Source organism: Apiospora kogelbergensis (genome assembly GCF_038363985.1).
Source record: "Apiospora kogelbergensis strain CBS 113332 chromosome Unknown utg000007l_segment0_segment0, whole genome shotgun sequence".
In the NCBI taxonomy this organism is placed as follows: domain Eukaryota; kingdom Fungi; phylum Ascomycota; class Sordariomycetes; order Amphisphaeriales; family Apiosporaceae; genus Apiospora; species Apiospora kogelbergensis.
The window spans coordinates 1,921,771-1,948,370 of record NW_027117424.1 but is presented as its reverse complement, the minus strand read 5'-3'; the positions used below and the strand labels follow the sequence as shown (position 1 = coordinate 1,948,370).

The window sequence follows — 26,600 nt, the reverse complement described above, 5'->3', positions numbered from 1 at the left end:
TACTATGTCTAAGCTCTTAATTCCGGGCATACCGAACACTAAAGCACGATATATCTACATGAAGTGCTGAACTTGATCCATTCTGTTATCCTTCCATCTCCGAACATTCTTTATTTCTGCCACTGATAGAACTATGTTGCATTCGTGCAGCAGTTATTCGAATATGCTGCACAGTACAGCGTGTTTACACCTGCGAGGTCGTCCTGCCTGTAATCCAGTGTCAAGCCACAAATTGGCTATGAGTTGATCCCTGCGGCTTTGAGCGAAGCAGCTGGCGCAAAGAAGCTGGCCAGCTGGCTAAGTCTGCCAAGCCTACCTCGTGTTGGTGCAGCCAATCTTTCTGTCAAGTGTTAAGGTTGTTTCGCGACCAGGTGCAATTTCTCGGTCCATTGCGCAGTAATGCAGATTTGCTTCAGGCTAGATATCTCCAGTTGCATGCACTTGCAATCCAATTGATTCATACACTTGGAGCGAGCAGCTTCCTGTTCTCCTTTGCAGGTTTGACTGACGCTGCAGAGTGTATCTTCTGAACCTGGAGTTAGCCTACTAGATTGAACCCGCCAAGCAACCCCCCCAGTCAGCAAGCACACACTACGACTACCACCACCTCAACCACTATCCCATCGCAACGCCAACCAACTGCTCCGATCGCGTGCAAATCGTCGCGTCGCCGCATCGCAATCCCCATCTAAGCGCTATCCCCGGCGCACTCTTTTTTCTCCCACGGCTTATTCGCCGCGCATACCATCGTCCATAGATCTATCCGACCACCCTTCGCCGGCTACTGCATGCCTGCACGATCAATTCCCACCGCGTGAAGATGGAAAATAAGAGGAAGGCAAGCGGTGCTAGCGGTATTGAGAACGGAGCCGATACACCAGATCGCACCGCAAAGCGTCGCAAACTGCAAGAGGTAGGCCTCGACGTTTTCCTTTTCTCGCATGGCGCAGAGCATTATTGATGGTGCGCAAACTATGCAAATGCCCATCGAGGGAACATGCATCAACTCCAGCAGACTGCCAGCCCGTCTAGCTGCCTTGCTGGACCCCAGAAATGGAGATGCAGGTCTTCAAGTTGGAGGAGTCTGGATGAAGAAGGGGAAAGATGGGCTTAGTACCTAGTCCAAGCACCGTCTTCCCCGTTCGTTTTGTTCCTTGAACCTCGAAAAACATAATGCTCCAGTCTGCATTTGCCATTGCCAGCTGCACTCAATGCATTTGTATTTCCCAACTCAAGCAAGTCAACTAACGTCGTCATACGCGCTCTAGGAGTTTGGCGATCTCACAAAGGGAGAGACGTCCAAGTCTACAACAGCATACGGACATAGCATCCTCGAGTCCATCAGAAGTACGACAGATAAGAAGTACGTAGATGAACCCAGCACCCCTGCCGCTCACCTCAATCTACTCCCTGCACTCATTCCATAGATCCGTGACTGACTGTATATCTCTCAATATTGTAGTGGCCGGAAGGTCGCTCCCTTTTCGAGAAACTCCCAAGTAAGGCCGACGACCCAGAGTACTACAAGAAGATTCGCCTTCCGCTGTCGCTGCAACTCATCGAGCGGAAATTGAACAAACACGAATATCCTACTTTATCATCCCTCGAAGGCGATTTCAAGCGTTTGGTCTCCAATGCCAAAGAGACCAATTCGCGCCAGTCCGAAGTCTTCAGTGACTCCGAACGTGTGCGCAAGGCCGTGAGCAACCTCATGGTCAAGCACAACCCCGCCTATAAAACTGGCAATTACCAAGCGGTGGCAACTCCGCTCCCACCTAGTCCTGGCCCAGATGAGGCTGATGAGGAGGAGGATGATGCCCCTGGCGAAGAGGATGACGAGGAGGCAGAGGCTACTCCAACAAAGGCCAACGGGAAAGCAGCCGCTAAAACAGAAGATGGCGAAGAGGAGGGACCAGATGAAGATGAAGACGAGGACGAGGACGAGGACGATGAAGACGGTGACGACGAACCCGAGCCTACCCCTATTGGTGGTAAACGCCGACGCGGGGGTAGATCCTCAAGGAATGCCGCTACATCTCAAGCCTCTAGATCGGCCTCGAGCCAAGCCAAGGGTCTCGAGACTTATGATGCCATTTCTTTCGAGGGCTTGACCTTTCAGCAAGCCCAAGAAAAGATTGTTGGGGATGTGCTGGGCAAGAAGGATGACAAGTACGCCCCTCGAGCTCTTTAGTCTTTACGTGTGCTAACCATGGCGAGCAGCGATTATAACTACTTCGAGGCTTTCATCTACTTACCTGCGCGTTCGCTCAAAGACTACTACGAGATCATCGCAGAGCCCATGTCCCTGAAAGCCCTCCATAAGCAAGTTCGCGGTCAACATGGTCGGACCCAGGCTACTGGCGTCAGTGATTTTAAATCGTGGGCGGCATTCGAAGACCAAGCCAGTCTTATCTGGAAGAACGCCTACCACTACAACGAAGATGGTAGTGAGATTTTTGTGATGGCGCAGGAATTAGAGGTACTTGGCCCTGACCCCTATCTACCCTTTTTTTGCTAACACATCGAAGGAATATATGAAGGGACTGATTAGCGAGGCTAAGCAGCATGTACAAGAGCCTCCTCAGCAGCAGAAAATCAAACTCAAGGTCCAAAATACCGAGAGGCCTGCCCAGACGCCGGTGCATCCTAAGAAGATCACCATCCATGTCGGCGGAAAGGGCAGCGCAGCCGCGTCGCCAGCGCCGGCCACCAGTCAGACTGGGGATAGCGAAAGTACTCGGAATGGGACTCCGATAGGCCAGAACCCATTTTCCAGATCCAACGCGGCTCCTGTCAACCCCAGCCAGTTGGAGAAGGCCCGAAGCGTCTCGATCTCGGGAGCTTCGCCGAGCCCATCAACAATTGTAGCACCCGCTGGCGCCATCAAGCCGGAAGAGACTGCCAAAGCGTCGCCCGCCATGTCGGCGCAGGTCAATTCTTTGACTACTCAACAGCAATTTGCTCCCTTGTCACAGTCTACACCTCCACCAGCGCTTCCACCTGCCATCGCTCAGCTGCCTCCGCCCCCCAAGTTGACGGCGGCAGATGTTCTGGAGGCACAAAAATACCGCCCACGGCCAATTAGTAAGTACCCTCATGTCGTGTTGACCATACTGGATGCTGACCCACAGATAGAGGACTTCGAGGCTTTGATGCCGCGGTTAATCATCACTTCTCATCCGCAATTGCAGCTTGAGAACCGACTTGGCATGACAATTCCTGCAAGCACCTCAGAGACGCAGCAAGAGTTTGTGTTCAACGCACCTGCCAGCTACTACCGCCTTCAGTTGCGGCCACTGGTGGCCCCATTCCTCGAGGCTCAACAACGCGAGTGGAAGCTAAACGTCATGCACGACTTCACACGGGTTTACCCCAGCAGTGTGGAGAGACGCAACGAGCCCGTGTTTGATGTCAACCTGCGTTATGGGAGCAACCGGCTGGAAGTTAACGTGGTTGCGGCCTCGCCAAAGGGAGAGAAGGGCCCGCACGGAGTTGGGATGGAGATGGAGAGGCTTGTGATACATTTTAATCTTCTAAAGCATCACTAGAGAGCCGGGCTGTGGAAGAAGACGGGGAGGAAACTGCTCATGGTGCGATTCTCTGCGGCGTCTAGGATTGTTGGAGGATGGCGAAAAGGCCAACCATGGGACACTGTATTCGTATATTTGTTATCATTCTACGGTTTGCCACTGGAGTCCCACGTGGGTGGTCGATTTTAAGTAGATATAGTACAGCCAGCAGAGGCTGCAAGCAAGAGTTGTCGGCATAGCCAATGCCAGTTGACTTACTGAGTGGGTGCTACTGAGTGAGTGCTGGTTCTCCCCCCCACTAGAAGCATGGGCCAAAAGGGCATATCCGTCGTCATAGTGCCAAGAAACAGCGGCCTGTTAAGCTGATCGTGGCTGGTCCCCCACCTGCCCTGATTGCCTGGAGATTCCCTGGAGCAACTACCTTCACCCGCCCAGCCAGGCTGTGCTGTAGGTACCTGTCGGCCGTACATGTGTTACGCATGCGCCGACTGCTCATTCATCATCGTCACTTCAATTCGAGAACCAGTAGTTTGACAAAGCCCCCCCAAACATACCGCACGACCGTCTTTTGAACTCTACCCACGATAAGCTGGTGCCTAGGAACCCGGATACTACAAGACCTACATCATTCTTTTGAAGACTACCACTTTACCTACCGCCATTAATTGCCCGCAACCCAATAGCAGCCGGCCCAGACCGGAACCCCACGCAACCATGGCGGTTATCGATCAACAGGACAACTTCTCCAACATATCATGGCACAGCGACCAACACGGCGATGGTCTCGGTCCCGCTACCTCGAACGCATCGATCCCGACTTATGAACATAGCCATGACGGCTCCTCGCCTGCCGAGCACCCGGAAATGGAAGGAAATCCCGAGAGGTTGGACCCTGGCCTGTCGGGCGACATCCTCGAATGCGCTGTGGCAGAGCCCCGGAAGGAGAGCGACGGTACCAAAGATGCTTTCGTATCATATCTGGTCACTACGAGTGTAAGCTGCTCCTCCCATTTCATCACAGCCAAGGCCGCAGCCAACGAAATCCCGAGTGCTAATCCTGTATATGCGCAGTCGACATTCCCCTCTTTCCAAAAATCACAATTCAGCGCTCGTCGCCGGTTTACCGACTTCGTGTTTCTCTATAAGACCCTCTCCAAGGACTACCCAGCATGCGCAGTCCCTCCTCTGCCCGACAAGCAGCGAATGGAATATGTCCGCGGCGACCGCTTCGGCCCTGATTTCACTCACCGGCGAGCCTTCTCTTTACAGCGCTTCCTGTCCCGCCTGACGCTGCATCCGATACTGCGACGGGCGCCAATATTCCACACCTTCCTCGAGTCACCCGACTGGAATGCCACCATGAAGAGCCGCTCCGCGCGCACGAGTGTCGGTGCGGATCCTGGTACTGGAGGCGTGTTCGACAACTTTGCGGACACTTTTATCAATGCCTTCACCAAGGTCAACAAGGCCGACAAGCGCTTCATCGAAGTGCGGGAGAAGTCGGACAAGCTGGATGACGACCTGGGACATGTCGAGAAGGTCATCGCGCGAGTAGTGCGGAGGGAGTCTGACCTGGAAACCGATCTCCATGACTTGGCCGAGCAATTCCAAAAGCTCATCGTCCTGGAGCCTGGCGTCGAGAGTGCCGTACACGCCTTCGCCGCTTCCATCGAGGATACGGCTATGGGCCTGCGCAAGCTGAAGGACCACACCGACCAGGACTACCTAGGCAGTCTGCGCGACATGAGCGCCTACTCAATCGCGCTCAAAAAACCTACTCAAGGCGCGGGAGCAAAAGCAGCTCGACCATGAGCAACTGACCGAGTACCTCAACAAGTCAACGCTAGACCGCGACAGCCTGGCCTCGGGCTACGGCAGCTCGGGCGCTGGCGGCTTCATCCGCAGCAAGATCGAGGACGTCCGCGGCGTCGACCACGAGGCGAGCCGCCGCGAGCGCCTGCGCAAGCTCGAGATCCGCATCGATGAGCTCACCACCGAGGCCGAGCGCGCTCATAAGACGAGCGAGATGTTCGACGAGGAGGTCGTCAAGGAGGTCGTCGACTTTGAGCGCATCAAGCGCATCGAGCTCAAGCACCAATTTGGCGGCCTCGCCGACGCCCACGTCGGCTTCTATACCGAGACCATCGATGTCTGGGAGCGCTACGTTAAGGAGATGGAGGGGACTGTGTCCGCTGCGTGAGAGAAGAAACAACAATGCCATGCAATTCACCCACGGACGTGCGTGCCTTTTGTGGTAGGAGCAGAACTGCCGGGAACAAAGAAATGATTAATCAGGAAAATGAGCTTTATTACGGATGGATGGATGGATAGCCAGGAGTCATGAGAAAATACGGTGCTTGGCTGAAATGGCAGGATTCCATGCAATCTCCATCTAGAAATCAAGAAGCAGTTCAGACATGAGCAAACCAAGTGAAAAAGGGGGGTGGGTAATCCGGTCATGAGTATGCCTCTTTGTCCAAGTTTCTTACGATAAGGCCGCGTGGAGTTTAAAGGTTAGTTCTTGGTTATTCATTTACGTAGGTAGGTTCTAGGAATACAAGCATATTGCTGTCTATACCTACGATCAAATGCCAAGTCATGGCTATAATTTAATAACTGTACCTGAAGTGATGTTACAACCTGGTCCTACCAAATGTCTGATATTCAATGGCAAACAGGTCAGATATGGAGGGACTGAGAAGACTTAAGAATGCAGATCAATATGTACTAATGCATCCAAAAATTACCAACGCCATGTAAGTGCTATAGCAGCGCCGAGTTGTGGTACCGAAGAGTGTGTGCTTGGTAGAACCTCTGGTCCTTCCTTACTTTGACAGCTGGACAAAGAGTCCAAAACAGTAGGTATTCATTCATACAAGTAACCGGATTTTAGCGACTGCCCCCAAGGAGCCGAGAGCCACCAGCCTTCTCGTTGCTGACCTCGTCGTCGTCGTCACTGTCGCCGTCGCTGTCCAGGTTTCTCCGGCTCTGGGTTTGCGGCGGGATGGCGGTCTCCTGCTCGTCCTCGTCATCGCTACCGCCGGCGAACGCGTCGTACAGCTCGCCGCCACGCGTACGTCGCTGGCCGCTACCTTTCTCGCCAGCGGCGCCTCCGCCAGCCAAACGCTCGCCCTCTTCCTCGTTCAGGAGCTCGAACTCGTACGCGTCGCGCGGGCTGTTTCGGAGGCGGCGGCGGCGCATGACGTACCACCAGATGCCCAGTCCAACCACAAACAAGACGATCAGACCCATAGCGCCGTAGATCCAGCCTAGGGTGTGCGGGGCCGCGCCGAAGGTGGGGAGGAACGATGGGAGCCAGGTGCTGTTGCTCGCAGTGGCGGCAGCGGCAGCGGCAGCACTCGACCCAGTAGCGGAGGCCATGCCAGGCTTGGTAGGGCGGTTGGGGTGGTCGGAGGGCAGATCAGTTGGGTGGGTCACCGAATTGGTGGCGTGAGGATCGGCAGGTAGAGTAGTCGTTGCCGCTGCTTGAGTCGTGGTCTCGGCGTCGTGGTCGGCATCATCTTCCTCTGTAGGCATGGGAAGAAGCTTGGCCTGCTTAGGGTCAATGGCCTCGCCCCAGAGCTTCAAGTGCCAATCGACCCAGGTACCGTTGTGGTCGTTGACCTTGGTGTCGCGAACGATGACGGTCCAAGTACCAACTCCTTTTTCACCCCTGTTCAAGTGTTAGCAAGCAGTCCAATTCTAATCAATTATGAGCCAAGGCCGCACTTACCAATGAACTACACTCATGAAGGTCCAGTCGCTGTAACCTTCCTTGCTATCATCCAGCTTTCGTGTAGCCGAGAGATGACTGACAACCTTATCTGGGCTGATAAGATCCACACTCAAGTCACCACGGTACGCATGCTCGACATTCATAGTCACTGTGACATGCTCAAGTCTCTCCAGGTTGGCCTTCTTCAGCATGTCCGGGGTGACGTCAAAGCTAACAGCCAGACCCTTCTCGCCCTGGGGAATGGCCTGGCGGACATGAATCCAGGGCGAAAAGAACCAGGCTTGGGGCTTAACGAGATTCCACGTTTTGGCAACCTCCACAAGCTTGTAGCTATCGACCTTGCCATAACCGAAAGTGTGACTAAATTTCTTACCAATGCTGGTAGTTTGCCAGTCATACTCAGGCTGATCAACGTCGATAGGTACTGCACTCTCCAAAGCAATGTATTGCATGTCGCGCCAGGTCAAGTCCTGACGTACTTCGAATGCGAGCGCAAAAATACCGGCAGCCAGAGGAGCTGCGGCAGAAGTGCCTCCGTGACCGTTGTAACAGTTGTTCTCTCCCACGTCAGTTGTATGGATCGCGTCGCCGTCGCCACTACTGTATGTGACAACAAGCTGAGCGGAGCACTTTTCGGAATAATAGGGGTGCTGCCCCTTGCGGTCGACAGCGCCAACAGTGATACTGTAAATGCTGTTCGTGTAGCCATCAAAGTTGCAGTTGTCTTCACTTGCAGCACCATTGCCACTAGCGAAAACGTAGATGGAACCCCGTCCCCCCCGTCCGTTTTGGATACCGTTCAACATGGCAGCGCGAATAAGAATACCTGGCGCATCCATAGACCGGCCATCGTCCGGCGGACCCCACGAGCATGAATAGATTTGGTTATGCTGGTAGTCATAGTTCATGGCAAGGGCTTCGTCCTGGTCGGTAATCAACTTGCTGAGAATACGGATACCGGCGATCTTGGAATCGTAGGCAACACCCACACCACACACGTCGTTCTTGGCGGCCGACACTTCACCAGCGCAACGAGTGCCATGTCTATCGTCAGACAGCGTAGGGCGGGGCTCGGGGCGTTGATCGTTGTAGTCGTAGCTTCCTTCAGCATAATAATTTGGTTTCAAATCGTTGCTGTACATGTCGAGGCCATCGTCGACAATCGCCACAGTGGCGTTTTTTCCAGTGATGCCAGAGAGCCACACATCTGTGACGTTGACGTCGTGACCGAGTTGGACGGAGTTGAACAGATGCCACTGTTCTGCAAAAATGGGATCGGAAATGCCGAGCTGTTTCATGACGGACTTTTGGCGAGCAACGGCCTGCGCGTTAGGCTCCTGTGCACGCGCAGCAGGGTAGAAGCCGGCAGGACGCGGTGGTATTATTCTCTTCTGCATGGGTTCGTGTAGTTCTTGTCTTTGGTGGAACTTGATACTGTCGACTAGATCGTGGCCGCCCAGCGATCGCTTCCGCTTACGTTCTTGTACCGCCCTCTTGATGACGTTCTCTGGCTGTTTGACGCCCCGGAAGACATGGTGGTGGGCCAGCTCGCCCATGGGCCCTTCGTATCGGAGGCCTAGTCGTGCAGCGGCATGTTCGGGCTGAACTCCGCGCTCGAGATGGACAACGTAGTAGTCGTGGGCATTGTAGTCGCGAGGTGGTAGCGATCCGGCGGCTCCTAGACCAGCCAGGCCGCCACCAATAAGGCCGAGGATCGAAGAGACCTTCATTTCGGCGGTAGTAGTTTCGAAGCAGTGTTGTTCGATGTGTTTGTAGGGTTAGACTGTTGCAGACAGAAAATAAATCTATAGAGGAAATGATTCCTCGTCGCAGGATGCGACAATGGAGAAGGGGGCAGCGACTTGACCGTGGTAGGCACGAATCATGCGGCCACGACGCGAGTTTGCCCCTTTGATTAGTATGTATGTATGATGATGGAACAATGGAGATAGCTGGTGTCGAGGTGCTGATTGTCTACATGGAAGCAGACCACAAACAGCCGTCAGAACAGAAGCACGAGAAGGATTGGTGAGAAAGGAAGTGAAGGTTAAAAGCAGACGTATTGCGAAACGATGGTCGATCAGAGAAGACTAGGTACAACGTCCCCTACTGTCTAGGTTAGGTGTCGTTTCACACTGGTCGTCAGCAGGGAGCGGGCGAGAAGACAGACTGGACCCTGTGAAATCCACCGTGGCGCTAGGACTCCAGGACACTGTGGCAGACGAGACGCTAAAACAGGAAGCTAAGCCTCCATTTGGGGGGGGCGGCCTTCTTCAGGGGATTTTCCTTTTCTCAGTACTGGCTGGTTGCTGGCTAGCTGGATCCATCCCAACACATCTGCAACACGGTCTACGGGGCCTGATACAACCAGGGACAATTGTTTGTAACCTTATCTGGGAAGCGTATCTCGAGTTTTCTCGTTTCAAGTGCTTTGCGCTGTGGACGTTGGACGTCTAGAGAATCCATAGTCCACGGGAAACAGAAGCCATCCAAAGACGGTGGTCAGCAGTGTTCCGCTGTACTGTACGTGTCCTCAAATTGTCAAGTTAGTGCCTACCGGCTATGTGCTCAGAAAGTCAACCGCATACGAATCCAGAGAGGATACGACTGCCGATCTATATATAGGTCGTATGGGGAACTTACTCCTGAACTCGGTCGCAAAGGCATGTAATGCAAGACTCACAGCTGTTCACATAAGGTTCGAAGCCTAAAGTGCGCAAGGCAACACCCAAGCAACCTCGATGACAGCTGAGCTATGTATCTGCTATCTCCAGCAAAAAAGCGAAGCTGACGAATGCCTTAGCCACAGCTGTGACCCATTTAGAAGGCGAAGCCTGCTGCTGCAGCAGGCGCTGAGCCCAATATAGCATCTTGGCAGTCCATAGTATTCTGCTCCAATTGCTCCAATTGCTCTAATTGGAGTAAGCAAACATCTTGACATGCAGGTACAGTATACGGAGTAAGCTGTAGGCCATTGCTCCGTAATCCAGGATGTGATAACTCCGTGCAAAGCATGGCAATGATAGAGTTGATCCTAGCTACCCCAACAGTATGTATGTAGAGAAGGAATCCCGTCTGGAAGGCATACGGGTGTTCCCGTCTGCGTCTGCATATCTACATATGTCCATGTAAGGTCGTTGCTTAACTGCATCATCGACTGGCGGGTAAGTCAACTGGTTCCTCTTGCTATCTATCCCCTTGCCTCCACGATATATGATCATCATAACCTGTCGTCATGGCATCAAGAAGAGGAGCGTTTGCCGGTTGCCAGCCTCCATCATTACGGCTCCTCAGGTATCATCTCTAGGATCCAATGATAGGCTAGCTGCAGGTATCCTCGCCGGGCAAAGTGCTTGCAGGAATCCATTTTCGTTACGATGTCCAATGTCTTTCTTTCCCCCGGTCCTTGGACCTGGCCGATTGTCCCAGCCCTCGGGACTGAGACCCTCTCGCCTCGTTGCGGGTTTTTTCTTCTTTTCTTACTTGTCCTTGGAATATAGTCACTAAAGATGAAGCTATCATTATCACCCCCCAGCATGCCCAGCATGCCCAGCATGTCCGGCATGGGTCTGGGGGACCCGCATCAGCATCTTCCCGCCTTTCCAACAAACGAATCGCAAGTTTTCGTCCAGGATTAATGGCACTTGCCAGGGTCGGAAGCAAACCACCCAACCAGCTTCATTCCGCCCTCCCCCATATCATCCATGTCTCGCCGGAAGCTGGAGCTGGATTCGTCCATGTCAACCTCTTTATTTTCCCTACGGTACACGCACCTATAATCCGGCTTTTCATTGCTTGCATTCAAAAGGGCCATCCCAACCTGCAGCGGAGACGCGCGCGTGTGTGTTGGCATTGCATCCATCTTTTTTTACTATGGGATGCCCCATTGATAGTCTGCCCATCCAGCACCGGACAGCGCACGCATTATAGAGAAGCTTGACCAACCATAGCGATCTGGTGTATTGATACCCAATCACAGCTTCGCCTGGCCTTCTACTCCCGTAGCTCTGCTGGCCGAGTCCACCGCAATATTCTGACTCGCACCCAGGATGTCAGGTCCAGCGCCAGCTCCTTACTGGGGCCAGCTACCGGTTAGCAAGGTCCGTCGAAGTAGCGGCGATGATTATAGTCCGTCCCATAGCCGCAAACAGTCGCTTGACATTACCAGCCATCCTCAACCCAGATCGAACCGCACTTCCCTGCAGACTGCTCAGACAGATGCGCCCACCGATCTTTCATATAGCCCCCTTGCCTCGCCTGTAACCTCGACCTTCAATGCCTCTGGTCTCGCCCCCTCGACCGTCTTCCCAGTCTTATGCGCAACACGACCCGTCAGACAGGCGCAAGAGACGAAGTGCCCGCTACCAGGACGATTTGCTAGACGACACCGCCAGGGCGACACCTCCTGCTGCCCCCGACGTGCCCCGAGCACCTCCCATCAGTTACAAGAATCTGTATGACAACGGTCGTGCCTCGCCATATACGTTCACCGCCTCGGGCCAGCCGGGCCCACCACCTTCTGCGCTCCAACGTTCCATGGCACAATCAAGGGCTGCGGGCGCCGATGCGGACATACATCAAAGATACCCTACCGAAAGGCAACCTGTAACTACAGAATTAGAGTACTCGCCCCAGGACTTTGATGATGAGGAGGAGGAACTCGCTGCTAAGCGCGCAGCACGAGCCGCTAATGCCGGGACGAGAGGGGACGCAGCTAGAACAAACTCAACGAGGCAGTCCTCAGGCAAAGTGAGGATGCCGTTCGATGACCCCAACTCCTCTAGGAAACGGGGCTCGCAGCGCCAACCGTTTGCGGACGATCGGTCGCCTCTGCAAAAGCTCGAGCTGACGCTCGACAGCATCACCAAAGAGGAAAAACGAGCACGAGTGGAAGCTGCCGAACGTCGCGCGAGGGAGAAGGCTGCAGCGAATGCTGCCGCAACCGCCCAACACGACACCGGCCGTAGTGCTACTCAGCAAGAATATCAACCTGGTCAGCAACAAGTCCGCTTTAGAAATCGGAGGGCGTCAGCTGGTCAAGAGGACCAGCGTAGGGTTGTTGTCACAGACCCGGTCGAAGCCACTCCGTCATCAGCCACGAAAGATGCCATCTCGCGTAACCCTTCGACACACAGATCGCAAATCCCTGTGCCTAAGAACCGCAATGTCCCTGCGTCTGAAAAGTCTGATCTCCCACAACGCAAACTAAGCTTTCGTGAGAGGGCTGCGAAGAATGACGTTAACCTTCCCGGGGGGTGGATGATAAGTCATCCACATCGTCACCGAACACGACGCCCAGTGGTGGAATTTCGCTGACGCGTAATGGCAGTAATAAGCTGAAGAAAAACCCACCGGGCGATCCTTGGTACAGCCGGCGAGTCGAGGCCGAGGAGAGATTCCCCACAGTCAGTCGTCGTAGCGATGAACCGGAGGAGATGCTACACGCGTCCCGCTGGGCCGCACTTTCCCATGATGATGATGACTACGAGAGAGCTCTGTCTAGAGACAAGAATTATGATATGGATGAAGCAGAAGATGACTCTCCTATGCAAGCAAGGGATCCCGCTGTTGGTGCTACCGGAGTGAACCGATCTATATCTCTGGGAGCAGATGGCCGGCCCCTGCCGAGTGCTAGACCCCTGCCAGTGCCACCAAAACCCGCAACTACGAAGTCGGTCAAGTTCCCTGACCAAGCCTACGGGGCTCCTCTACATGCAGAAGACGACTTGGACAACCCCGAACACCACCGCTTCCGCGATTTTATGCACCACGAGAATCTCCAACCGGGCCATGGCTTGTATCGGTCACCAAACTACTTGGATGAGTGGAAAAAGGGAACGGTCGGTACCCTGGCCGGCCAGCTGCTGGACATCACCGCTGAAGTGCCTGCTCCCCCGAGTCAGGTGAAATAGATGGCCCTTGGTGGGAGACCAAGGACACCAAGGAGACCAGGGACAGCAAAGGGCGGCGCAGGGGCAGCATGTCATCGAGGGTCAAGAAAGCCGAGGCTTTCGATGGCGAGTACGATGAGACACTCGCGCCAACGCGATTCAAGCCACCGCTACACCTCAAATGCGGTCCCTTGCTGAGATACTGTGGGCTTCGCCATGAAAAGACACCCACGAGAAACAATCGGAATGGGACAGTGGTGGACAAGGAGATCTGGAGAGGTAGCGTCATGATCGTCACCCAAGATGCAGCTTCGTCCTACGACATCGTCCCCATACTACGACTCTTCGTTCAGCCTATCGAATTGCTACCGCCACCTCCGGCAGAATTACGCGGTGAGCAGGCACTACTACCAGAATACGTAGACCCTATCGCGGGCATACCGAAATTAGGACGAAAGGGGGAAACTCTATATGTCAGACCTGTGGAGCACCTTGAAGAGGCGAGAGACATGTCAATGCTGGATCCTGATGATGGGCTTTTCGAGATCACCCGAAGCGCGCCAGACTTTGACAATAATGCGCCTGCCGCTCCGGGCTCGTTTACGGAGCGCAGAAAGCGTATACAAGTGGACGGCGAGAAACTCGGGAAATACAAAGATATTCGGGGTTTCAGACTCCATACAGAGCGGGGCTGCACCTTCTGGCGATTCAATATCGAAGTTGAACTCCGGGAACATCAGCAACGAATCGCCTACCGGATCAACAGAGGCCCCTCACTGGGTTTCTGGGTACCTGGAAGAGGCCAGGCGATGAACATCATGTTCCACAGTTGTAACGGCTTCAGCTCAAGTGTGAACCCAGATGACTTCAGTGGCCCCGATCCAATGTGGCGTGACGTTCTGAACAACCATCAAACCCGGCCATTCCACGTTATGATCGGCGGTGGCGACCAGATCTACAACGATGCGATAATGAGAGAAACGAAGCTCTTCCGGGAGTGGCTCGACATCAAGAACCCACTACACAAAGACAATGCGCCCTTCACCCAGGAGATGCAAGACGAGATGGAGGAGTTTTACCTCGAGCGCTACTCCATGTGGTTTTCTCAGGGTCTCTTCGGCCTGGCGAATTCACAAATTCCCATGGTGAATATGTACGATGACCATGACATCATTGACGGATTTGGTTCATATCCAGATCACTTCATGAGATCGCCTGTATTCTCTGGCTTGGGCAACGTAGCATTTAAGTACTACATGCTCTTCCAACACCAAAGCTTGATGGAAGAAAGTGAGCAGACGGAGCCAAGCTGGGTGTTGGGGACCAAGCCTGGCCCCTACATTGAGGAACTGAGCCACAGTCTGTTCATGTCATTGGGCGCAGGGCTATCACTCCTGGCAGTAGACGCGCGTACAGAGCGCACGAGAAACGAGGTCGTGAGCGAAGACACCTGGAAGAAGCTAGTCGACAGGTGTTACGCTGAGATTGCCAAAGGCCAGACCCGGCATCTGTTGGTTCTCCTCGGTGTACCGATTGCCTACCCGCGGCTGGTATGGCTTGAGAATATGTAAGTTGGTTCTAATTTGCAACCGAATTTGATTAGCCACTAATTTGTTATAGCCTAACATCGCGCTTGATGGATCCTGTTAAAGCTCTTGGGAAAGCAGGGCTCCTCGGCAACCTACTGAATAACTTTGATGGCGGTGTCGAGGTTCTTGACGATCTTGACGATCACTGGACAGCCAAAAGCCACAAGGAAGAGCGCAAATACGTCATTGAGGATCTTCAAGACCTTGCTGCGGACAAATCTGTGCGCGTCACTATTCTTAGTGGTGATGTTCACCTTGCTGCCGTCGGGCAGTTCTACTCTAACCCCAAGCTGAAACTTGCGAAGCACAAGGACTTCCGTTACATGCCAAACATCATCTCGTCTGCCATTGTCAATACTCCGCCTCCAGATCTGCTGGCAGATGTCCTCAACAAGCGCAACAAGGTCCACCACTTCGACAAGGAAACAGAAGAAGACATGATCCCTATCTTCAATACGGGTGTGGACGGGAAGCCCCGCAACAACAAACGTCTCCTTCCCCACCGCAACTGGTGTGCTATCCGCGAATATGTCCCAGGCCACACACCCCCTTCGACGCCCACGCCCGAAGATTCGGAGTACACTCTCGATGCTACACCAGCCGGCAGCAAGAGTAGCATTCTCCGTAGGCTGTCCTTCTCCAAGAGCAACCGTGGACCAGCATACCGTCCTGATACTCTAGAGGAGAAGGATCGTTCGCGGCCTCCTATGGCCAGTAGCGGAGGACTCTTCCGCAGCCTCTCTCGTCGCGCATCAACATCTGATCCGGAGAAGCGTCCAAGCAAACTCGTGCGGACCTTGTCTCTCGGGCGCGGCGACACGGCAAATACCAAACCTGGATTCTTCGCCCGCCGCTTCTCTAGCAGTAAGAAGCGCGACGATGGCGGCATCAATGGCACCTGGGGTGACGACGACTATAGCGAGGATGCCATGTACGACGACGATGAATACACGCCGCCCCCACCCCAACCGCTGTCGCACCAGCAGCGACGCACCCGTCCCTCGGCGGCCATGGAAGGCTCCGGCCCCAGCAACGACAAGTTGGCACGCATGGGTCTTCGTGGCGGCGCTGGCCATCCGGCCGAGTTCGAAGTGGGCGACGACTCTTACTTCACGGCTCGTCCGCCTCAGCGGTCGCACACACAACCTGTCGGCCACACTCGCGGTTACACACCATCGCCGCCGCCAGGCGTGGAGCTGCGCCCTCGACCCTTCCACCGCACACCAACGGGTCTAAGCGTGAAGCAGCTCCGCAAGAACCCGCAGCGTTACGAGGTGGACGTCGAGGGCAGTCTCGAGGTGACGATTAATGTCGAGGTCAACGCTCGCGACCCTGCCGGTATTACGGTTCCCTACCGTATGCTGATCCCGAGGCTCGAGTACGAGTACCAAGGGGAGGACCCAGATGGCGATGAAGCTGTAGCAGCAGCTGCTGCAGCAGAACAACAGCAGCAGGGAGGGTACAGCTACAACGACGAGGCGGCAGTCTTCGACGACGAGGGCGAGGACGCCGGTATCGAGGGGCGCACTACCCTCCGCAGCCGCAGCAACAACCGCCGCCGCCACCAGCGAGACGTGGCAGCATCAAGCGCTGGTTCAGCGGCCGACGCAGCAATAGCATGAGCGAGGGCGCTGGCGGCAGTGCTGGTGCGTACCGCGCTCACCGCTGGAGCGAGGATTCGTACGGTCACGATCCTCACCAAACGGCCGCGGCGTATTCCGAATACTGGAACAGGCCCGGCCACAACTAAAGAAGAAAACGGCTGTATCTTGTTCTCACCCTCATATCTGGGCTACATGAGCCACACTCTTGCTCGACACTAGAGAGACGGCATAGGTTTCCAGATGTGGTTTTAATTATCTGGGCTTGGTTTTTCACAAAAAAAAGGACAGGCGTTGGTGGATCACTCGACTTTCATACTTCCTAACCAGCCTATTTCGCTTGTACAGAGAGGAAATGAAAACAGATGGGCTACTGGTTATTATTATGTTTACGTGTATGAGGCTTACGTTACGAATGATAACTTAATGAGAAATGTCTTATCAACTCGGGGACTCTGATCGTCTTCTGTTTGTGATAAAAAGGTTCTTCATCATGCCATATATTATCTACTCAATCCTCGCCTTCTCTTGTGAATGTCCTTCTCTGCTCACAAGTATAACATCTTGGTCAACTGCAAGCCCTGGCCTGGAATCAATAGTCATAGCCACGTTTTGATGTCCATCTTTCTTGTGGGTGACTAGAACCCAAAACAAGTTTCTTTTATAGATGGTGTCCGATAGTTTGTTTATACATTTAATATTACATCCTACTATGTATATGTATGTACCATTTCCAACTCTTGGGATTGTATTCCGGCACAATAACAGGCCAGGCACAAGTTCCTCCTTGTTCTATATATGAGTTTACATTTTCACATAAATAGTGAAAGACGCTCGCTTGCTCGTTCCTTTGGTCACTCTGGCTTCAAAGCAAATCCCAACGTATCCCTATCATCCTGGATCAGCCTCCCCCATTCGAGGAGTAGTCGGAACAGATAAATCTCCATGTCCTCGCGGCGTATAGCCTTCTCGGCCCATTTCCGGCCTTGCTCGGCGATCCAGCGGGCGTCCTCGGTACGGGCCTCCATGGCGTCGCGCTCGCGGCCGTTGACGCGGCCGCGGTCCTTGAGGCCGACGAAGTAGGCCAGGGTGCTGTGGAGGCCGTGGAAGCGCAGGTCGATGGGCACAAAATGGGTCCAGGGCATGAGGCGCTCCGTGTACCACTCCCTGAAGATGCTGCTCACAAAAGGAACGCCGTTGGAGTGCAGGGCGGCTAAAAATGTCGGCGGCGGCCCGTCGGGCGTGTCGAGGAGCATGACGTAGCGGTGGTCCACGGCGAGGTCGGGCTTCTCCTCGGGGTCGGTGGAGGGTGAAGGCGCTGCGTGGAAGCCGAACTGGGCCTGTGCCAACCGGCAGGTTTGATCATCGCACTTTTCAGGTGCGGTGAAGGAGGTCTTGATGGTGAACAAGTCATTTGCCTCGCTGGTCTTGACCGTCTCGTAGGCGAACTTCAGCTCCTTGCCGTAGTTGTCCCCGATTAGCAGCGGGCCCTCGTCCGCGGCGCTCGCGTTGTTTGTGAGGTATACGAGCCGGCTACGCTGGCCACCGTGGAAGGATTGGTGGGTCATAGCTTCCGTCAAGGGGTCATCCTGCCAGAAAAGAGCGTTGGTCTTGCTGTCGAAAGTGGTCGTCTCCTGCTCGTGCTTGACGTCGGGGCGGATTAGGGGCATGATGATATCGTTGAAGATGTCGGTCTTTGACCGGCTAAATATGGGCAAGAGGTCCTGGTGGAGGCCCGAACGGTGGGGCATCGTATAGAAGTCGTGGAGATGGAAGACGTCGGGCTGGTGGCACGGATCCAGAGCCTTTCGCCAGCTGCGGACAAACACGCCTTGGGTGTGTGGGTTGGCACAAGTAGCACATAGGTCTCTTGCGTTCCAGCTGATTCCCGCCCTCGTCTTCGACCCTGGGGGGCAGGCCAGAGATTGTAAATGATGGAAGTCTTCTGCTGAGACATACGGACCGGACTCTAATTCGGCACGCACTTCTATATTGGAGGCAGCCTGGTCTTCCGCCTCCTTGGCGGATTCGCCTGCGTCGCGTTTGTTTATCATAGCAGGCAGGAATTTGGACTTGGGTGCAGCGGCAGACTGCATAAGCCGACGGATGTCACTGTGCGGCACCAGCACCCGGGGCCTTTCGTTCAAGTTGATCGGTATGGTCATCTCTGGCAGATGTTCCGAGAACTGCGAAATGATCGATACCACATCGTCCAGTATCAGCTGGTGAGAAGGGTCGGCAGGCTCGTTGTGCGTAGCCTTCCCCCTAAGTATTGTGACTACCCCGATGTCGGGTAGCCCCTTTGCCTTTTCCACCGCGTCCCTGACCTTCTGAGGACTCAGCCCCCAGAACGGCAGTATGTCTTTCTCCATCTGGTCAAACATATCGACGATGGCGGAGTTCCGCTGTCGGGAGAAATCAAACCACCGGTCGAAATGGGCCGGAGGGTCGCGACCATTGTGGCGTTCCTTGTACTCCTCGACGGCAGTTCGGAGGGTCGTGCTCACGGTCGCATGGCGGAGCCACCGGTCCGACTCTACCCTGTTCTTATAGATGAACTCGTCCAAGGGATGGCGCTGTACCGCCCTACCGCGTACGGCTGAGGTGATGATTGCTCCAACCACCAGGCAGAGCATCAACAAGACAAGAAACCCCCTCCGAATATACACGACGGAGCGCATGTTGTTTGCATATGCAAATATGGAAAAGCCTCCGGTGATGGTGAAGAGCGCCACTAGTGGGGGACCTGCAGATGTTTGTTGGTAAGTCCCAACCAGGAAAACCTGCCGGACTGTTGTAGCGATCCCACCGATGTAGGCAATGATGGATGCGGGTTCAAGGGGCACCGATTCGCATATCCAAAGCGTCGTGGCGATCAGGAGCACCCCAAGAACGAGGCCAGTGGTCAGGATATCAAACAGGTATAAGGAGTCGACATAGCGCACAGCCTGCCTGTCTACGACCGAGCCTTGTTGAACGACATGATTACCTGCCCACAAGACGCCCGTGCCAAGGCAACAGATGGCCAAAATGGCACTCAGGATTCGCAGGCGGCTTTTGGTGGTCTTGGCCCAGGCGAAGACCCTCCAAGACATGACGAGGATGCAGGCGTCAAGGAGCACTCCAGCCCACTGCAAGAATATGATCCAGCGGGCCTCGTCCAGGACTGGCGAGCAGAAGTACGAAGACTCGTAGGACAAAACGGCAGACTGGTAGACACCAATTGTGAAAACCAACACGCTGCTGAAAAGCCAAAGCTGGGACGTTTTGACCCATTGGGTAAACTCCTCCCTCATCGTGATCCAGGGGTCCCTCGGGCTCGTCAGACACAGGCAAAGGAGCCCTCTTCCCAAACAGCAACTCATATGCTGCCAGAAATACCGGCAAGAAAACCTAAAGGTGGAAACAAGGTCAGAAAATAGGCGACGATCAACAGTTGGACGCTCGAACTGCGTGCACACTTACCTCAACACCTTGTGCTGTGCACTGAAAGTCATATACAACCTCCTGAAGAATCTCCAGCCGTACTATGATCAGCAGTATGATGCACGGGAGATAGAAGCGGCGAGGCCGCTGTGGCAATGACGACCTGAAGCTCTTGAAGGGAGCTTCGGAGTCTACGTCACAGGTCCGGTTAGTATCCGTCTGCGTGGGTGTGCGGTTGAGAACGTACCGAATCTCCCATCATTGCCAGGAAGTCGCTTGGAGAAAAAGCTTGCCGTGAAAGCAAGAGCGGCAGAAATCAACAGCAACAGGAGGGCCGAAAGCCTTGGCCTATCTGCATTGGCAGCTGGTAAGTGAGGAATCGCCAGGACGAGCAAGTCTGTACACACCAATCAAAGAATGCTTGTCGACTGAGTAATTTAGCCAGAAGAAAGAGACAAGAACGCTGCGGTTGTCGGATGCTATGATCAGTAAGTCTATTTATGTGTGTGTGTGTGTGTGTGGATGGATGTCGATGTTTTTGGGGTATATGTACTCCATGCAGTATTCAGGGGGCTCATCGTCAGGTTACGCCAGTCACATACCAGACAGCTGTCAACCGCGAGCTGTATGTACTTCTCTCATCGGCAGCCATTGCTCGGCCGGCTCCCTGGGCCAAAGCGAGGGGAAGGAAGAAGGTGTGGTTCTCGAGATAAGATGCCAAGTGTCTAGCTCAGTCCAGCATGGCCTATTCGAGTTGATGATGCCCGTCAAAGTTGAGGCTTGAACTTTGAGGGCCCTGGAAAGGTGGTGAGCGAGAACTGGAGATACTCAGACGGGTGCACTGACCAAGACGGTGCGAAGGGGCACATGCACTGTGCTGTGCACTGGCCTGTCCACGTCCACGTCCACGTCCACGCAACACCTGCAAATTGCCAAGGAGTTTAGATAGGTATACAACTGCGCCTACTTTTGTAGCCTCACCAGCTGCCAAGATCGCCTTAGATCTATCTATACGTGTCCCTCGCTTCTATCTTCTCCCCTGCTCCTCAGACAAGACAACCAAGACAAACCCCATTTTTGCGTCCTGCTGGCTTACGGAACCCATGCTACCTAAAACGCCTTGCCATAATAACCATGCCCCCTGAAGCCAGTTCCAGCCCAGACAAGCCATGCAGCCCATGATGCGGTAATAAACATTAAAATCGATATGATATGCACACAAAGAGAAAGAGGAAAGATATGCTGCAATAGCTGCTTCCCCGCTACGTCGACGGGAACTTGTCAACCAGCTCTTCGATCCGAGGTATGAGTTCCGGCATCCGGAACGGCTTGGAGATCACATCGTCCTGTCCACCCCTAGTCAGCATCTCTGTCCCGACGGTGCAATAACGGGGGAAGGGGCATTAAACTTACAACTCCGGCGGCCTTCGCATCTTCGATTTGCTCCGGCCTCGCGTAAGCTGTGACAGCAATGATGGGTATGTGGCTGACAATGGTGCCTTTCCGCTCTAGTTCCCGAATCTTACGCGCACACGTCATGCCGTCCATGACAGGCATTTCAAGGTCCATCAGTATGACCGAGATCTGATTGCCCGTCGCCTCCATGCCAATCCAGTATCTCGATCTCTTCAACACCTCCAGCGCTTCACCTCCGTGGTTGGCCACGAGCGTATTGTTGCCACTGTTACGTAGTTGCCTCTGTAGCACTTTCTGGTTCACTAAATTATCCTCGACAATCAAGACATCAAAGAAGCGTTGGCCACCTGCCGGCGCTGATGTTGATAATGCTGGAGTACTCGATGGTGGGGCGCTTGGTTGCGGCGGCGCTTGCGCAATCGGAGCCGGAGTGGGTGTCTTGGCCACGTGCTTCGGTCGCCGGTTCTCGATTGTCGTGCTAGACCCCGGGGCTCTTTGCAGGGGCGGCGCTGTTGCCACAGCTTGTTTATCTCCCGGTCCCGTTGATTTGCGGCTCCGGACGTAGAACGAAAAGGTGCTGCCAACGCCCTTCACCGAATCGACTCCAATCTGCCCTCCTTGGAGCTCTGTGAGGATGCGGGAGATGAACAGTCCTAGGCCAGATCCTCCATATTGGACGTGAGTCCGAGGCGATGCTTGAGAGAACCGCTGGAACAACAGTTTCTTCTCATGCTCATCCAGTCCTCGTCCGGTATCTTGAACCGAGAAGTGAAGGTTAATTTTGTCACCCTCGCCCCAGTCTGCACTTTCGGTGAGTTCCGAGGTGCCCGGGCGATCACTAGGGAAAAAGCTGATATCGGTGTCGGTCCTTTCTGAAATGTCTATAGAAGCATCGAGCGTGACGATGATAGACCGTTCCGGCCGTGCATTCGTGAACTTGATGGCGTTGGTCATAAGGTTGATCAGTACTTGGAGCAGCCGCGAAGGATCCAATCTGACCCAATCCACCCCCAGGTCTAGATAGCGGTTCTTCACTTGGAACTTCATCTGGATCGAATTGGTGTTCAATTCACCCTCGAACATCTTGAGCACCCGCTGGACCACGGCCACGGGTTGCACATCCACAGGCGTAACTAGGAGCAATTGCGAGTCAAGTTTTGACAAGGTGAGGATGTCATCAACGATTCGCTTTTGATGACTAGCGCATAGTGTGATCGTGTTGGCAGCCTCGAGACAACCCTCCAGGGCGACCTTAAGACGCGCCACCTCGCTGTTGTATTCTGTCAAAGATCGATACTTGGCAAGTGTGCCCGATATTTCGTCAGCGCACTGAAGAATAGCACTGAGCGGATTGCGCATTTCGTGACTGGTGATGTCAATGAAGTTTTCTTGTTGTCGCTTCAGCTCCACGGCCTCTTCTCGACGTTGGTACTGGATTTGTTCGGCCAGTTTTTGCTGGGAGATGTCGGTAATACACCCAAAGATACCCTTGATACTCCCGTCTCGGTGCCTCTCGGGGTATGCACTCATTAGCACCCAGTTGTTGATGGCGCCGCTAGAATGATCGCGCTTGCGCTTGAAGCGAAACTCATGAGTAATGGCACTCTTGTCATCGAGCATTCTTTTCCAGATCTGCTCGAGTGCAGCCCTATCTTCTTCGTTGACACTGTCCATCCAAGTGTTGACATTGTATTCCGACCTAGGCTGGTGCTGCGAGACTTCCCACCACATTTCGTTACAGTAGTTGATGAGACCTTCATGGTCAGCAATAAACATGCCCACGGGAGCGAATTCTGCCATTCGTGTAAACTTGAGCTCGCTCTCTTCCACTTCTTGAGTTCGCAGATGTAGTTGCTGTGTCAACTCTTGACGATCGAGCGCCGCCAAACGGGCTGCTCTTTGTCCGCGTTTGATCTCTTCCTCGAACAACACCACAGAAGCCATTGATGTAGCCAATTGGCGAGACAGGAGATGGATGAAAAGCTTGTAGTCGTCGTCATAAGGTCGTCGCGGGTTTACTCCAATAACGATGAAGCCAACAACGCTGTCGCCTCCAGTGGTAGGGTGTATTGGGAAGATAACTATGGCTTGGCAGTCGCTAGAGTCTCCTCGAAAGTCGAAGCCAATCATCAAATCTTCTGCAAGCGTCCCATCATCTTTAGACAACAAGATGGGAACGCCAGCTTGTGCCATGGAGTCCCTCATATAGGGCGCGAAGCCTTCTGCACTAGTTTTGAGATCCAAGGGACTGACAAGGCAGCTATGTCCAGCAGGGATGCCCAGAGACGCTTCAAGGACAAGCTGAGGTGGATGGGACAAGCTTCCCGAGTGCATCGACGACATGTCGCTTTCGGAATCGTCAGAGACAGAATAAACCATGACGAATGGGATATCCTCCTTGTTGAATTCCAGACCCTGTTGCACCTGGCTCCAGAAACTCTTGACATCTCGTGCCAACGATGTTTTTTCGCCAACTTCCCTTAACGTGAGCATCCTTCTCTCTGCCACTTTCCGGCGGGTGTTCTCGAATGCAGGGTTGTACAAGCCGACAACGGATCCGTCATCGCCGACGAGAGGTACGATGGACCACGAGAAGAAAGCTTCTTCCTCGAATCCGTAACGGTTGATCAATAGGTGATCGTCGTTCTTCATGGTGGCCTGCCCCGACTTCCATGCCCCCTCGAAGACATGGGCGACCTCGTCCCATATCTCATGCCAGGCCTCTTTGTAGCTCTGGCCCATTATTGCGGGATGTTTTTTGCCTGCCATAGGAACGTATGCCTCGTTGTAAATGGCGATAAACTCGGGGCCCCAGTACATCGCAGCTGGGTGTGGACTACCCATAACCATGTTGGCCATGGCACGTAAATCGGCTGACCATGTTTCTATGGGACCCAATGGCGTCGACGCCCAATCTCGGGTACGAGCAAAAATGATATGCTGAGGAAGGTCGTCGGTCAAAGGTATCCTAGTCCAATCAAATGATGGCTGCTCCGTCCGTATCGAGACGATATCTGAAGCGTAATCACTATCTTGTCGTATCAAGTAGGGTTCTCCAGCATCGCTGTCAACAACCGACCGAGATTGTGCGTCCTCGTCAAGATTTGTGAGGCTGCCAAAGTAATCAGGAGCATCCGGAACGACAATATCGCTCGGCGTCTTTGGCTGGGCATTGGGTGTCGCGCCCTGCGTACGAGAGTCGATACTTGTCTCTCTGTCAAGCTGCGGCTCTGGCGATGTGCGCGCTATTGAAGCTGCGCTTCGGTTAGCGCTCACGAATCTATATCGGTTTCGGATGACCGAGCAGGTCCATTCTATTCCGCCATAATGGAAAGACGGCATAAAACAGTCTAATCCTTCAGCGTTGATGCCCCCATTTTTTACCCAGGTTCGGAAGCCCTCGAACTCTGTTTTCGCATCCGATCCATCTTGGAACTCTCCAGAAATGAGATAACGGATGCCTTCAGAAACTTGAAGAGCCGGGTTGGCATATAGCACGGTAAAGGCCGGCGTAGAAGTGCTGAATGCATTGGAGCCGTCGACAATAAAAGTCGGGCGGTCGTCCCTTTCAAGCAGTTCTATGATGCCAATACCTTGCAGGAATTGTTGCGCAGGAGAAGATGCTTGGTTATCTGGACTTCTGGCGAGGGTCGCTGCATCGATAGATGACCAGCTACCGGGTGTGCTAGATGACCTTGCGGGACTTGCGGAGCTGACGGTTCCTCGCGCAAGTTTGAGTGTCGTCACCTCAGCAGAGTCCCGTACACTCCTCAACATGGTCCCTACAGCTTCGGGCCCAGAGAAGCTAGGGGGCCTAGCCACGAGAGGTTTCTGCTTGTGTGAAAAGAATAACGGCGAGGTAACGCTGTCGATTTTCGGTGGTATTGCTGGCTTCGCGAATTCGCCGAGGTCGATCCTACGAGGAGGAGGAGCGCGAGTTCGCGATTTCTTCGTCGGAGGCTGTTGGCTTGTGTGGCTACTGGGGTTGCTTAGATCCGATCCCTCTTCTTCTGGCGACCGTTTGCCGGGGACCGACAGAAGCGTGCTCGTCGTATGTTGCTCTGCTTGTGTTGGACAGGGGCTCGTGGGTTTTGACGTCTCGGGCTCGGCTATCGTAGCGATCTGGGAGTGCGTCGTGTGGGCGCCCAGAATGGCTGTTCTTTGGTGTGTCGTATTGGCGGGACTCAATCCATAGCGGCTGACTTCTGTCGCCCATTCCTTTTCCACCACCTCAATACTGACGTGGGTTTTGCCGACCGCGTCGGTATAGACCTGTTGTCGATGAGTGGCGGATTGCGACAGTGGGCTGGGCACGAGTGGTGCCGTGTCGGCAGTAGAAGGTGCGATTGGAAGGTTCTCTGGTCGGGTTGTGGTGGGGGTTTTGGAATTGGTAGTAGCGACAGAGTGACTTGAAAACCCGCCGAGGGAGGAGGAATCGGCCGGCGTGGCAACGTCAATGTCTCCCCGGTTAACAAGCAAGGAAAAGTCGTCTGGGGCTTTGTCCAAATTCATGAAGCAGGCCGGCGGTGAGAACCCTGTCACAAACTTTTACATCTGAACGACCACAAACCCGAGATCCGCCTGGCTGGCTAGAAGGGGGCCAGTGTGCTTGTAAGTGTGAGGAAATCGACGATTTGGACGTGCGGTTCGCTTATGAGAGATCGCGGCAGAGAGGGTCCAGCAGCAGGAAGAAGCTTTGTGTCGGGACTACCTGGGCATAAGCCGCCTCTGGAGTGGTCAACCGCCAAGGACTGTAGGATATTGTGGACAAAAGGTGTGGTCAAACGGGGCGTCAACTACCGGGGGAGGGATATAGAGGCGGCACACTTGGTGTAAGATGGATATTGGTATGTAAGTACGATGCAAAGAAGAGTTCCGATCTATGCTGAAAGCAGTTCAATCGCCCGTTTATCCACTTGGCTGGGACGGTGGTAGAAGTGTATTGTGACTATTGCCCACTATACTTGCCCACCCAGCCAGCGTGTGACCAAGATACGGTAGACTGAGCCGAGCAACCCAGGTAGCGCGGCGGGTCGGATAGAAGTTGGTCGGGGGCGCACAGCCGGTATCTCTTCCTCTCTCTCTCTTCCGTTTCTCCTTCTCCAGCAAATCGTGCAGCAACAGTTGCCCGCTTCGATCTGGCCGAGGATCAATGGAAATTGTGGGCTTCGTTCGGTGTGATTTGCAAGGACGTGAGTGGTGAGTGCCGTATGTAAGTAAGTATGCTCCAGATTTTATCAAGATCTGTCCGTGTGGACCTTGCAGCGGCGGTTGGGATTGGATGTCAAGCGGTATTATAGAAGAATGTATGTAATAAGAATGTAATCATAAGTAGGATGCAGGTTTGCGATCAGTATGTAATCAACATTTAGTGTGCGAGCGACCCAAATGGACGGGCCAAAAAAAAATAA

General features: G+C 53.9%; 6 protein-coding genes across 6 annotated transcripts; 3 read left to right on the top strand and 3 right to left on the bottom strand.

Annotated features, from left to right (window-relative positions):
• Positions 1-820: 820 nt before the first annotated feature.
• PG998_010961 (Bromodomain-containing protein) lies at positions 821-3,548 on the top strand (the record flags this gene model as incomplete). The annotated part of the gene is made up of 6 exons (XM_066877777.1): positions 821-913; positions 1,269-1,367; positions 1,463-2,169; positions 2,221-2,479; positions 2,529-3,084; positions 3,136-3,548. 6 exons carry the CDS (start codon positions 821-823, stop codon positions 3,546-3,548), a joined length of 2,127 nt encoding a protein of 708 aa, XP_066726831.1.
• A 696-nt stretch (positions 3,549-4,244) lies between these two features.
• On the top strand, positions 4,245-5,730 carry PG998_010960 (sorting nexin-4; the record flags this gene model as incomplete). The annotated part of the gene is given in 2 exon segments (XM_066877776.1): positions 4,245-5,262; positions 5,279-5,730. The coding sequence occupies 2 exon segments, from the start codon at positions 4,245-4,247 to the stop codon at positions 5,728-5,730; spliced, it is 1,470 nt and encodes a 489-aa protein (XP_066726830.1).
• A 689-nt stretch (positions 5,731-6,419) lies between these two features.
• PG998_010959 (uncharacterized protein) lies at positions 6,420-8,996 on the bottom strand (the record flags this gene model as incomplete). The annotated part of the gene is made up of 2 exons (XM_066877775.1): positions 6,420-7,203; positions 7,264-8,996. The coding sequence occupies 2 exons, from the start codon at positions 8,994-8,996 to the stop codon at positions 6,420-6,422; spliced, it is 2,517 nt and encodes an 838-aa protein (XP_066726829.1).
• Positions 8,997-12,021: 3,025 nt separating this feature from the next.
• Positions 12,022-16,368, top strand: PG998_010958 (uncharacterized protein; the record flags this gene model as incomplete). Its single annotated transcript, XM_066877774.1, has 4 exons — positions 12,022-12,521; positions 12,566-13,110; positions 13,170-14,724; positions 14,778-16,368. 4 exons carry the CDS (start codon positions 12,022-12,024, stop codon positions 16,366-16,368), a joined length of 4,191 nt encoding a protein of 1,396 aa, XP_066726828.1.
• Positions 16,369-17,201: 833 nt separating this feature from the next.
• Positions 17,202-19,643, bottom strand: PG998_010957 (capsular associated protein; the record flags this gene model as incomplete). Its single annotated transcript, XM_066877773.1, has 1 exon — positions 17,202-19,643. One exon carries the CDS (start codon positions 19,641-19,643, stop codon positions 17,202-17,204), a length of 2,442 nt encoding a protein of 813 aa, XP_066726827.1.
• Positions 19,644-21,035: 1,392 nt separating this feature from the next.
• Positions 21,036-25,701, bottom strand: PG998_010956 (Hsp90-like protein; the record flags this gene model as incomplete). The annotated part of the gene is made up of 2 exons (XM_066877772.1): positions 21,036-21,119; positions 21,187-25,701. The coding sequence occupies 2 exons, from the start codon at positions 25,699-25,701 to the stop codon at positions 21,036-21,038; spliced, it is 4,599 nt and encodes a 1,532-aa protein (XP_066726826.1).
• Between the last annotated feature and the right edge of the window lie 899 nt (positions 25,702-26,600).